A 12,230-nucleotide genomic window follows, 5' to 3' on the forward strand; every position below is an offset into this window, starting at 1 on the left:
GAGCTCTCAGAGGAAATTGGCATGCCTTCCCTCACCTCCCCCAGAGTTGGGTGTGCTTAAGGACCCCTCCTTTTTCAATACTTGGCAGAAGCAAAGGGCAGCCCAGAGAAAAGAAGAAAGGTGTTTAGTTAGGGAAGTTTGGTTTGGTTCTGCCCTTTCTTTCCAGGGTCCTGGTCCCTGGAGCCTCTTTCCTTAATACTCCTAGCCTTTTGCTTCATCTGGCTGTGTCAATACAAGTCTAAAAATCTCTTTGAGATCCTTTCCAAGCTATTCAACCAAACCCATTCTGCAGTGACCTTTTACTGGCAGATGAAAAGCAGATGGGCCTCCACCTGGTTTTGCTCAGCTGGTGGCATCAAACAGTGTGACGCTTCCTAAGAAGGGAGGTAGGGGACAGGGAGCCTTTCTTAACAGGCTTTTCTGCCTTATTAGAGTAGGTCAGTCCCTTTTCCCCACCCTGTGTGATGGAGCAAGGGGTAGGCTTGGGGTGGAAGGATGGCATCCAGAGTGGAAAGTCTTTGCGTTGGTGGTATAGTGGTGAACATAGCTGCCTTCCAGAGTGGAAAGTCTTTCATTGCCACTCATATCGCATTGGTGGTATTTAAGTTGGAGAGGGCAGGGGGCCCACTGTGAGTGGGATCAGGAGCCTATCCTCAGCTTGCTGGCTGCTCACAAACCTCACTTCTCACAGTGTTACCGGGACTTGGCTCTGGTGAGTCGTGACGGCATGAATATTGTCCTGAATAAAATCAACCAGATACTTATGGAGAAGTACTTGAAGTTGCAGGATACCTGCCGTACTCAGGTAAGGCCAGAAAGAAAAGAGACGTAACAGAATGGATCCTCTCCTAAGGGGAAGGGAAGGAGGAATCGGGGGTAACATACTACTACTACCTTTGTACACCTAAATTCTAATGTGATTGGATTAGCCCCTTTCTCAAATTCACAGGCCTTTCTCTTCATCTGCCTTTTCCTCTCTCCTTTAGTTGGTGTGGTTGGTACGGGAACTAGTGAAGAGTGGGGTTCTGGGAGCCGATGGTGTTTGCATGACATTCATGAAGCAGATTGCCGGTGAGTTGGATGGCAAGAACGTAAAGAAGAAAGGAGAGCAGCCCAGAGCGTAAATCCAGGCCATGGAGAATGATTAAGTACCTAAGGGACTTGATTCCTGGATTGCTTAGACTCTTTCCTTTTGACCCAGGCATCTTCTGGCCACGTATGTTGCAGAAAGAAATTGAAAAATTACTGGGGGCCTTTTGAAGCAATAAGTCTTGCCTCCTTTTCCTTCCTGCCAAACTCGAGGCCCGGTATAAAATAGGTGGCCTATTGTAACCAGTCCTCACTCTGGGGTTTCATGGCATATTGGATCAGAAAGAATCTGGAAAGAATGGGGAGAGAAGTAAGGGCAAAATAATTGGTTCTCATCACACTGTACTTTCAGAAACCCAGGCATCTTCTCTGGCTCCACCTCAATGTTCTGAACACTTGGGGCCAGTTTGAGGGACGAACTGTGTCACAGAACAGACCCTGACATTTAGGTTTTGTTATCTTCTTGGCATCAGTGACATCTGTCTGAGCCACTGAATATCCAAGAGGCCTGCCCCTGCTACTTCTATTCCCAAAATTACATGTGTTTGTTTAAAAATGACCCTGCCTCTCTATCTCACCATTGCCCCTTGGTTCTTTGCTTCCTCTTCAGGATTTTGTACAACACCGATGCTCCTGTTGTGATGTGTATAAACCTTAATCTATGTGATGTGTGACTCTGTGAACGTGGAATTTTTAAATTAGGGCCTGGGGCAAGGCGTAGCATTGTTGTGCTGGCTGTTTTTAATCCACTCTCCTGGTACTTTCTTCCCTGTTTGGCTTCTCCCAAATAGGGAGTCCCCACTTCTCATCCTAAGACTTTGGTCTGGCATTACTGAATGTTTAATTCAGCCCCAGGAAGTTTCATAGCAAGCACTCAAGACTGTGATACGTGGAAGCAAGAAACCCTTGGCCTGTCCTGAGCCTGACACAGGATTGGGGACATCCAGTGGCTGGACTGCAGCTCTTGCTAGCCACCTGCACTTCTCAGGCCCTGTCTGAAATACCATCCTTTCTTTCCAAGCATGGGCTTTTCATATCTCCTTCCCAGACATTCCCTTTCAGGGTTCACACTATTCCCATTCCAACCCCCTGTCTATGGAAAAGTAGCAGTTCTGGTTTCTGGAAAAATCCCAAACCTTCCCTTCCCTTCTCTCTGGAGTCAGGGGGGGAAACTTGAAAGCGTGACAGAACAGAAGACAGTTTTTCCAGCACTCAGAACATCAGTGATGGGATAACAGTTAGGGACGGACCAGTAGGATGGTGAAGAAGTGTACTGGATTAGCTGAGTCACTAATCAGAGCCATTCTGATTCTCTGTTTTCTCCCCCTTTGATCAGGTGGGGATGTTACGGCAAAAAATATCTGGTTGGCAGAGAGTGTTCTGGATATCCTGATGGAGCAGAGGTAGAGTCTATCGTGAAGGGTGGGGCAAGAGCCAGATATGGCCTCAGTGGGTGTGAGTGTGGGAAATGGGGATGCAAGGGTTGTGTGAGGACTGTTAGTGGCCCAAGAACACCTTAGGTTAGAGGGGATGAGGTGGGGGAGGGAGAGACCAGTGTATTGGTGGCAAGTGAAGGAATTAATGCCATGGTATGGCCCAGGGATGAAGGAGTGGGAAAGAAGGTCTTTGCTAAAATCTCTCGGAGCCCAGGAAAAACTCGTTTCATCTGATAAGGGTTTATTTTTGATCCAGACCTCCATGGAATGTTTATCTTTGGGGGGAGGTGGGGGAGAATGAGCTCAGCAGAGTAGGGCCAGCCAGCCACCCAGGCCTGGCAGGTACCCCTTTTCTCCCTTCCAAGACTATCCATCCTACCCATGCCCCCCTTCTGTTGAAGTGGCACAGGGGGTGGTGGGAGTGAGGAGGTCACTGAGACCAGTGGTACAGAGGGCATGAGGGGGCATGTTGGGCTTTCCAGCTGATTCTTTCCCTTCCCTGTCAAAGTAAAGGACCAGAAAATATGAGGGCTGTTCCATCTATGAACTTGTTTGGGGGTGAGGCCTACCTCTGGGTCCTGTGGCCTCAGTCTTCCTGTTGCTTGATTTCAGAGTCTACTTCTGGGAGAGGACAGCAGAGTAGTCAGTCACGTGACTGAGAGGGCTGATAGCCTCCATATTTCCGATGGTTTAGATTCACACTTGTGAAAGAGGTGGCTGTGTTCTGTGCTCTGCCGGAGCTTGAAAGCTGTGCCAGGTCTGCCGTGCAGTGCCACCTAGTGCCCTGGGCCTGGATGCGCAGCTGCAGGTGCGGCTGGCGGCACTTCTATCGTCTTTGGTACCAGCACACAGCACATGAGATCCTAGTGGTTTCTTACCAGGTCTCTGCTTCTCTTAGGTCGCTGTGCCTTCCTAACGTCCTGGGTCAGAGGGTTTCACTTTCATCTCTCTTTCTGTTCATTACCCCATCCCAGGATTCAGATACATTCATCACCTCTACTAGCAAATCTTCCTAAAAAGTGATTTTTCTCATTTTGTCCCTGGTGCCAGATACCTCCTGTTCCCATACCTTAAAGCAGAATTCCGCTCATTTGGGCAATTAGAGTGCAGTCTTAGTGTACAGGTGTCAGATAACTGCCCTACCTTTTCTCCTGCCCTCCAAAAAACTCACATCCTTTCATGCAAGTGAGTCCCTAGAAGTTTAAAACTGTCCTCTTCCACACCTTCCCTCTCACTCCTTCCCAAGTGTTTCTAGGGCTGTGGAATTAAAAGATAGCAGGTGCGGGAGGGAGACCCATCCCTGTGTCCTTGGCTGCTGCTTTCATTCTGTGAAAGGAAAAGGCCAGAGTCTCTTAATTAGGTGGCTTGAGCACTTTTCCGGAATCAGGATGTTGCCTGCTTGGATTAATTAAACTCCCTGTATTCTTCCTCTGGTTCCCTGCCTTCCAGCAGGGGTGCCAAAGCCTTACAAACTACTTGCTTGGGGGAGACAGCTCCCCAGTTTTGGTGCTTTGAGCCAGCATTGGAGTCTTTGGAATCTCCCCACTGTGTCTTAACACCCCTTTTCAAGCAGCAGGGAATGCACAATTCTTTCATTCCCCCCTTTCCTCAGGGAACGTCTAAAACTCCCGGGAAAATAGGTTTGCTATCCAAAATCTCGTTCGTCTTTTCAGATTATGATTTAAGGCAGGTGACTCATTGACTGGGAGTGGGATCAGTGGCCAGAGAGCAAGCCAGGGGAAGGTTTGTGACGTGGTGGGCTGCTAATGACAAGCTGACACAGTGTGTTCTGAAATCTCCAGGGTCCTGAAAGGGTCTTGGTAATCCCCAGAGTCCTTGGGCCACACTTTACGAACTACTGACTGAGGGACACTTCCAAACCTTTTTCTTTGTAGTCTGAGCCAGGTAGAAGCTCTGGCTTATCTTTGTCCCTTGTACCTCGACAGTGCTTGGCACACGATAGGCACTCAGTTAATGTTTGAGTGACGGAGTCAACAAACAAAATTATTTTATTGGAAGCTAAGTTCTTATGTGGTAAAGAGAGATTGCTTTTATTTAGCACTTACCTTTATTGGGCACTCGGGAGAGTGGGAGGAAGTTGTCCCTACCTTAGCCAGTTAATAGTCCAAGATAGATAACGACAGCAGGCGCGGGCAATTAAGGAACCAAAAACTTACTCCCAGTGCTAATCATCACACATCTGTGAGGCACTGGAGCCAAGTGTGGGGGTGAAGTGGGAGGGTCTAGACGGAGTACAGGTGCCAGTGTCTTCCCTCCCTGCAGGGAATGGGTATTGAAAAGCAGCATCCTCATTGCCATGGCTGTTTACACATACCTCCGCCTCATCGTCGACCACCATGGGACCGCCCAGCTGCAGGCCCTGCGGCAGAAGGAGGTGGACTTCTGCATCTCACTGCTTCGGGAGCGGGTGAGGACGAAAACAGTGTGGGGAAGTGAAACCCAGAATGGGACACCTCTTTCTGTTCTGCATGGTGACCTGGGGCCAGAGATGTTGTGTTGGAGAGATGGAGGTGGTTCAAGGTCGGTTGTTTTTTCATCACTGTAAGACAGATGAGGATAGAAGGGTGGAGAAATCAGTGTGGAGTAACCCTGGTTCCTAGAATGCTGCCGGTTACGCTGGCATCCTAGGGATTTTCCTGGTCAGATTCATGAACACTGTTGCACAGCACACCACAGACAGAAGCTATCTTGTGTTCCCACTGTTATGTTGTCTCCCCCACCTACCCACCTGGGTAATTGCCATGATCATGTGGGATTGTGAATTGTCCACTGTCAGATCTCCCAAGAGAGACAGATGCTAGAGTTAAGCTGTCTAATGCAGCAGCTGCTAGCCACATGTGGCAATATAAATTAAAATGAATTGAAATTAGGGCCTTCCCTGGCGGTCCAGTGGTTAAGACTTTGTTCTCCCAGTGCAGGGGGCGTAGTTCAATCCCTGGTCAGGGAACTAAGATCCCGCATGCCACACAGCGTGGCCTAAAAAAAAAAATTAATTGAAATTAGATAAAAATTTTAAATTCAGTTCCTTAGTTGAATTAGCCACATTTCAAGTGCTCATTAGCCACCTGTGGCTAATGGGTATCCTTTTGGACAGCACAGATAGAGATCATTTCCATTACCATAGAATGTTCTGTTGGACCAAGCAAGTTCTGGGGTAAGATGTCTGGGGCTCAACTTGCCAGCCCTAGCCTTTTTGAGTCTTAGTATCCCTTGACCTGGAGTGAAACAGTTCTCAGAGGACAGGGCAACAGATTAATGTGAAAACCAGCAGGGCTTCCGCAGTTTCCAATAACCTCTCATCCTTGATATCAGTCCTCCACTTCAGCTGTCTTCCCCTGAACAGCTTGGAGCCAACCCTTGGTTCCAGAAAAAATCGTATAACCCCTTCGACCCTCTTTCCTCCCCTCCCTAGAACATGTTGTTCCTTCCTCCCTGCAACAGGTAAACAATCCGTGTTTCTATTCTCTTTCCTGTTTCCTGCTATCCACCCCATCTAGTTCATGGAATGTTTGATGATTGGCCGAGACCTCGTAAGACTACTTCAGAATGTTGCCAGGATACCAGAATTTGAACTGCTTTGGAAAGATATTATCCATAACCCTCAGGCCTTGAGTCCTCAGTTCACAGGTAAGCAAGGGTTGGGGCAGCCTGTCCTTGAGAGGTGGCGTCAAGAGGGCAGAGGTTGGTGGACAGGAGAACGTTGGCAGTCAGATTGAGGAAGCTTGGGACTGGGCAGTCTCTGCCAAGCACAGCTGGGTGTAGGAACGGCAGGGCACACAGAACAGTTCAGGTGCTTCCCTCCCAGACAGCCCCTACTTGGCAGGCTCCAGCTGTCATTCAAGAGAAAGTGAGACAGAAAACTGTGATCCTCCTCCTCCTCCTGTCCCGGCAGCTCTTTGGCTCAAGAGGGGAGCTGATGACCAGTTGCCAGCTTCACTGAGTCTGTCAGGGGTGTCAGAGGTCAGCTTGTGAGACTGAGTCAGCAGAGGGGCTGGAATTTGTCCTGTAAGCGAAGGCTCCTCCCCAGGAGCAGTCATGCCTCTGAATTCCAAGGATCCAGCTTGGCCAAAATCCTCTTTGGGGGAGGAAAGGAGTCTCTGTGTGCCTCTGCCAGCAAGGCCCTTTACATTTCCCTTCCCCTTCCCAGGGTCCTCACGGTCTAAACAGTGACTGTGCAGCTTTGCTCCCCACCCCGCGTCCAACACGCACGTGTGTGCGCGTACATGTGCACACATAACATGAGTGCAGTAGTCAGGAAAGGAGAAGAAAGCCCCGGTTTTACCTTATGTTGTACTGCTCTTATATTGAACATGTATTGAGTTGTTTTGAGTGCCTACTGTGTGCTAGGCTCATGTATGTTAACTCATTTAATCCTCAGGACACCCCTGTAAGATGGATATTTTACTTTCCATGTTTACAGGTAAAGAAAATGAGGTTCAAGGAGATTAAGTAATTTGCCCAAGGCCACACAGCTAGTAAGTGTCAGAGGCAGGATTTGGATCCAGGTCTGTCTGACTCCAGAGCTCGTGCTTATGCCACAACCCACATTGATCCCAGGAGCCAGTGATGGGACCGTCAGGAGCAGGAAGAGAGGCTAGGGTTCCCCATATTTTTCCCTAACTTTCCCACATGTTGCCAACTGGAATAATACGAGTAGGGGGCTCTGGATGGCCAGTAGAAGAAAAGAATGAATATATCTTGGTCCTGGGGATGGTGGTTGGTTAGAGCAGATCATTCAGGTGCTGGTTAGAACCCCAACTTATACCTGTGCTCGACCTCTTGGTCATGTCTTAGAATTTCCCCATGAGCAAGACCACTGGCCATCAGTACCTGGCTCAGGTTGCCCACCTGCTTTCTATTCCTTCTGGTCCTCAGTCTTCTCTTTTCTCTTCCCTTGCACACTTGGTTCAGGTATCCTACAGCTTCTTCAGTCAAGAACATCTCGAAAATTCCTAGCATGTCGTTTAACCCCAGACATGGAGACTAAGCTCCTCTTCATGACATCCCGGGTAAGCTAACCTACTGCAGCAGGAAGAGAAGCTGCAGGTGCTGGCCTAGGCTTCTTCCTTCAGCCTGTAGATGTCTTACCATTGGTTACTGCCGGGTGGAGGGGTGGTCAAGTGTGTGATTGGGCATGGAGCGAAGAACTGGGGATATAGTGTTGAGTAAGACAACTCCAGTTCTTGTGAAGCTTTCAGTCTATCTAAAGGGGTCATTAAACCAATACTTGTGTACAAATAATGTAATTTACAAGTGTGAAATGTGCTATAAAAGGGTAGAGTGAGAGTGCTCATTCTGGGAAATTAAACTCAACAGTTCCTCTGGGTGAACCATGACCTCTCAGGAAGAGAGCTACGGCCTTTTGGTTTCCAAACATGGCTGAATTATGGCAGCATTGCTTGAGGAGCATGTTAAGAATACATCTTCCTGGATCTTACTCTCCCAGAGAATCTATTTGTGGAATCTGTATTTGTAACAGACTTTCCAGGCAGCAGTGCCTCTGCAGCCAGTCTGGTGTTAGGGAACCACTGCTCTAGCCAACTTACGGTTTCCCAAGTCATCCAGGAGAACTGTCTAGATCTGGGCTGTCGCATGTGGTAGCCACTAGCCACATGTTGCAATTTAAATTAGTTAAAATTAAATAAACTTTAAAATTCAATACCTCAGTTGAAGTAGCTACATTTTAAGTGCTCAATCGCCACCATCTAGAAAGTTGTATTGCAGAAAGTTCTATTAGACGGTGTTGGTTTAGTGTTTTTTTGCTTTTTTTTTTAACCTTTCTGCTCTCTATTTTGGTTGAATTGGGAATAGAAGAGGAAATCTAGATCTTTCCCCTTAGGGTTGCTATTTGTATCCACTTAGAGTCTGTTTAGGGGAAGGACTTGATGCAAGAAGGTTTGGAGAGTCTGTATGCTTTGGATAATGATCCTGTTAGGTCATTCAGCCTCAGGAAGCTTTCAGTCAGTGCTGAGGAGACAACATTTTTTTTTTTAAATCAAGGAAGATTTAAATCAGGATGTCTTCCCAAAGGCAGGGAGACTTGAGAGACAATACGAATTAATGAATAAGTTGTGGGAAGAAATTGGGGTCTAGGTTAAGCCTAGAGTTGAATGGTGCTCATTTCCCTCTGTCCAGAGACCCCACCCTCCCTTCCCAGTTTTTCTTTCTAACGTCCCCTTCCCCCAGGTGCGGTTTGGTCAACAAAAGCGATACCAGGATTGGTTCCAGCGCCAGTACCTGTCAACCCCAGACAGTCAGTCTCTGCGCTGTGACCTCATTCGCTACATCTGTGGGGTTGTCCACCCTTCTAATGAAGTGCTGAGTTCAGATATCTTGCCCCGATGGGCCATCATTGGCTGGCTCCTGACAACATGCACGGTGAGGGGCTGGGCGTGGGGTGGAGGCTGTTGGGTGGTGAAGGGCCCCTCTTTCCCTTGTGTCTCACACTTCCATGCTTCTTCCTGACCCTCTGGGCCACCCGACCGCTAAGGACTGTTCTTTCGCTCTCTTCCTCCTGAGTGTCTCAGCCGTTGCCCCGCCTCCCTTAGTGTCTCTAGAAGTTTACTTACACTTTTTATTTCCCATGTGGGTTTAGGGTTGAACAGGTTCATCTACACCTTTACTGCCAATCTCCAAGCCTGGGTTTCTGAGGCAGCCCTGTCTTTCCTATCAGCTTCCAGAAACCACATGTGATTATTCCTCTGAATTGTTCCTGACTCAGATTCAGGTCTTGTTTTCCTTAGACCCTCACTTCCATGCCTTTTGGCATCAGCTCTAGATACTTCCCTTCTCCAAACATAGTGAATCCGCAGTGCAGCCATTTCCTTCCCAGCGTTTCCTCCCTGTGCCCGGGGTGGGAAACTTGTTCTCTGGCATCTAGCTGCCCTCTGACCTCTTCTGACAGAGTTCCCCCTCCCCCGTCTGACCGGGTCCTTGGAATGTGCTGATTCAGATATAACAACAAGCTATGCCTAAGGGTCTTTCCTTCAGGAATGTGCCTGGGGAGCTCAGCACAGGCAGCCGAGGGGCTAGTCTGAGTGTCTCAGCTCAGGGGTGATCAGGGGACCGCCCCCCCCAGGCCCAGCTGTTCTCCCTGTGGGATCAAGGATGTGTTCTCCTGAATGCGTGAGAACCCAGGCCGTTGGTTGGTGAGACCACAGGGTACTCATACTCATTTACAGATTTGGGTGCCTTCAATCCTGCGGGAGGTCCACCCTGTCTCACAAGAAACTGAATTTCATGGATGGAGCAGTCACGTGGGCCCTGGAATCTGCCTTGGGCTTCTGCAGGAAAGGGAGCTGGTTGATGAAACTAGCCCTCTTTTTTCCTCTTTTTTTTCCAGTCAAATGTCGCTGCCTCTAATGCCAAGCTGGCTTTGTTTTACGACTGGCTGTTCTTTAGCCCAGACAAGGACAGCATTATGAACATAGGTATGTGACCGGGACCAGGCAGCGCCACTCCCCATCCCCCAGGCCCTGCTGCCTTGTCTCAGTGATAGCGGCCATAAATCTCAGGGCGGCGTGGTGTGGAGGCAGCTTATCTGGGAGCAGTTCCGTTGTTCCTCATCACTGCTCCCTTGACCTAAAAGGAAAATTGCTTTGATGAGGCTAAGCGATCATTCCACCCCCTTCGCCCCATAGCCTTAGGCTTGGGCTTGAGTGGGGAGGGCCCAGGCCGAGGAAGAGTCTGTGCTATCTCCTGCTCCTCTTCTCCTACTGCCTCCCTCCTCCAAGCTGAATGCTAGGGACAAGAAGGGAGATGAGGGCTATGAGCTGTTTTGGGGGTTGTCTGCTTTGGGGTCTGCTCAGCAGGACGAGGGGGGCGGGGATAGACATAGCTTTCTCTGGAGCCATTCATACGTATTGATACCTCATTTTATGGAGCTGGAAATAGACTGTCTGATGTGGGGGGACCCTTTAATTTCACATTCTCCAGAGCCAGCCATCCTGGTCATGCATCACTCTATGAAGCCCCACCCAGCCATCACTGCCACACTCCTGGACTTCATGTGCCGTGTAAGTGCCATAGCCCTTTTTTTCTCCCCATGCTGCCTGAGCAGAGTTAAGTGTGTGTCCCTTCTAACCTTGTTGGTCAGTGCATAGGTCTTCCCAGTGCCCCTTGACTGTGGGAGCAGAAGTGGGTCATGGCCGTGGGTCCTATCTCCCAAGTTAGTGAATGCTTCTTTTCCTCATTCCCACTGTCTCCAGTTGAATCTTTCCATGTCTCCACTGGGTTTCTCAGCTTCAAGGATGATGACTTAAGGTAAAATCTGGTCTCCTTGAGGAGCAGCCAGGTTGAGTAAGAGTTTCCCATTTTAGCAGCACAGGACAATCAGGAACATTCCAGTCCTTTCTGCAGCCATACTTCCCAGTGTCTCCTGATTAAAACCAAAGCAGCTTTTTAGATCTAGTTCAGCAGAACACTCTGGATGGAAAGTCCTGTGCTCATTCGCTGCTCCTCTTCTTCCCTTCCAGATCATTCCCAACTTCTATCCACCATTGGAGGGCCACGTGCGGCAGGGTGTCTTTTCCTCCCTCAATCACATTGTGGAGAAACGGGTCCTGGCGTAAGGACTTAATGTGTCTGTGGGGCAGGGAAATGGGTTGTTTTCTCATTTTTCACTAGGTCGGACACATCCAGATATTGCTGTACCATTGCTGACCCTTTCCCTCAAGAGGTATAAAAAGTACTGGCTCCACCGCAGACTGCTAGACATATGTCCTCTTGACTCTTAGAGGAATTTCTCTCTTGCAGAGGGCTTCAAATGCCTTCCCTGTGCCCTGGTGACCCTTCCCAAGGATCTGAGTATGGCCCAATTGTACCAGTTGGGCTTAAACCTATTTGCTTAACTCCATGTTGCGTTAGAAGTGAGGAGCTCTGATATTGACCTTCATTCATGTTCCCCATTAGGCATTTGGCTCCCCTATTTGACAACCCTAAATTGGATAAGGAGCTGCGGGCCATGCTGAGGGAGAAGTTTCCTGAGTTCTGCAGTTCTCCCAGCCCACCTGTGGAAGGTACAGACCCATCCATTCCATCACCTGTTTCAAAAGAGGGATGGAGACATCCAGGGTGCTCAGACTAGAGCCCTTGTTTAGGATGTCATCCCTGTGCAGTGCTCTACCCTGTGACACTGTCCCATTCAATTTTTCTTTCCCTAGTTTTTTCTTTTATTCATTTTTGTGTCATCTTCCTTGGTTCTCCCTCTCCATCTAATCTTATCTGCTTTTCACTGAGCTCTCTTAACTCCTCTGTTTTTTTCTCTTACTAACCTCTCCTCAGTAGGTAGAAGGCCTTCTACCTACTGGAATGGAATGTGCATTTATCTCACTTAAGCGTTGCCCACCTCTTCTCTCTTCCCAGCCCCAGGTCCTGGCCTCTGATGAGAGGTTGTCATATTGGGTCTCAAATCTTGCTTCCAGTTGCAGACACACAGACACACACACAGACACACACACACAGACACACACACACAGACAGACACAGACACACACACACACACACACACACACACACACACACACACACACCCTTCCTTAAGCCAAGCAGAGCTTCCCAACGTACTTTTAAATTAAAGAGCACTTGGGACTGTGCCTGGTCTCATCTACTCGCTGATCCTCAGCTGAGCATAGAGGAGTCAGGTTCTGTGCTGCTCTCATTCCTAGCAAAATCCCCACCAAAAGC

At 48.8% G+C, this 12,230-nt stretch overlaps 1 protein-coding gene across 2 annotated transcripts in view; it reads left to right on the forward strand.

Moving 5' to 3' along the window:
* Window positions 1-12,230, forward strand: part of INTS3 (integrator complex subunit 3) — a 38,547-nt gene that overhangs the window by 15,038 nt on the left and 11,279 nt on the right. For both annotated transcript variants that reach the window (XM_068540845.1, XM_068540847.1), the window contains exons 4-14: window positions 692-805; window positions 987-1,071; window positions 2,426-2,492; window positions 4,809-4,953; window positions 6,044-6,173; window positions 7,458-7,555; window positions 8,733-8,924; window positions 9,889-9,976; window positions 10,482-10,561; window positions 11,021-11,112; window positions 11,457-11,563. In XM_068540845.1, the coding sequence (XP_068396946.1) occupies window positions 692-805; window positions 987-1,071; window positions 2,426-2,492; window positions 4,809-4,953; window positions 6,044-6,173; window positions 7,458-7,555; window positions 8,733-8,924; window positions 9,889-9,976; window positions 10,482-10,561; window positions 11,021-11,112; window positions 11,457-11,563 (1,198 nt within the window). The remainder of the gene's footprint in view (window positions 1-691; window positions 806-986; window positions 1,072-2,425; window positions 2,493-4,808; window positions 4,954-6,043; window positions 6,174-7,457; window positions 7,556-8,732; window positions 8,925-9,888; window positions 9,977-10,481; window positions 10,562-11,020; window positions 11,113-11,456; window positions 11,564-12,230) is intronic.

The sequence above is a fragment of the Eschrichtius robustus genome, chromosome 3, assembly GCF_028021215.1.
Source record: "Eschrichtius robustus isolate mEscRob2 chromosome 3, mEscRob2.pri, whole genome shotgun sequence".
Lineage (NCBI taxonomy): Eukaryota > Metazoa > Chordata > Mammalia > Artiodactyla > Eschrichtiidae > Eschrichtius > Eschrichtius robustus.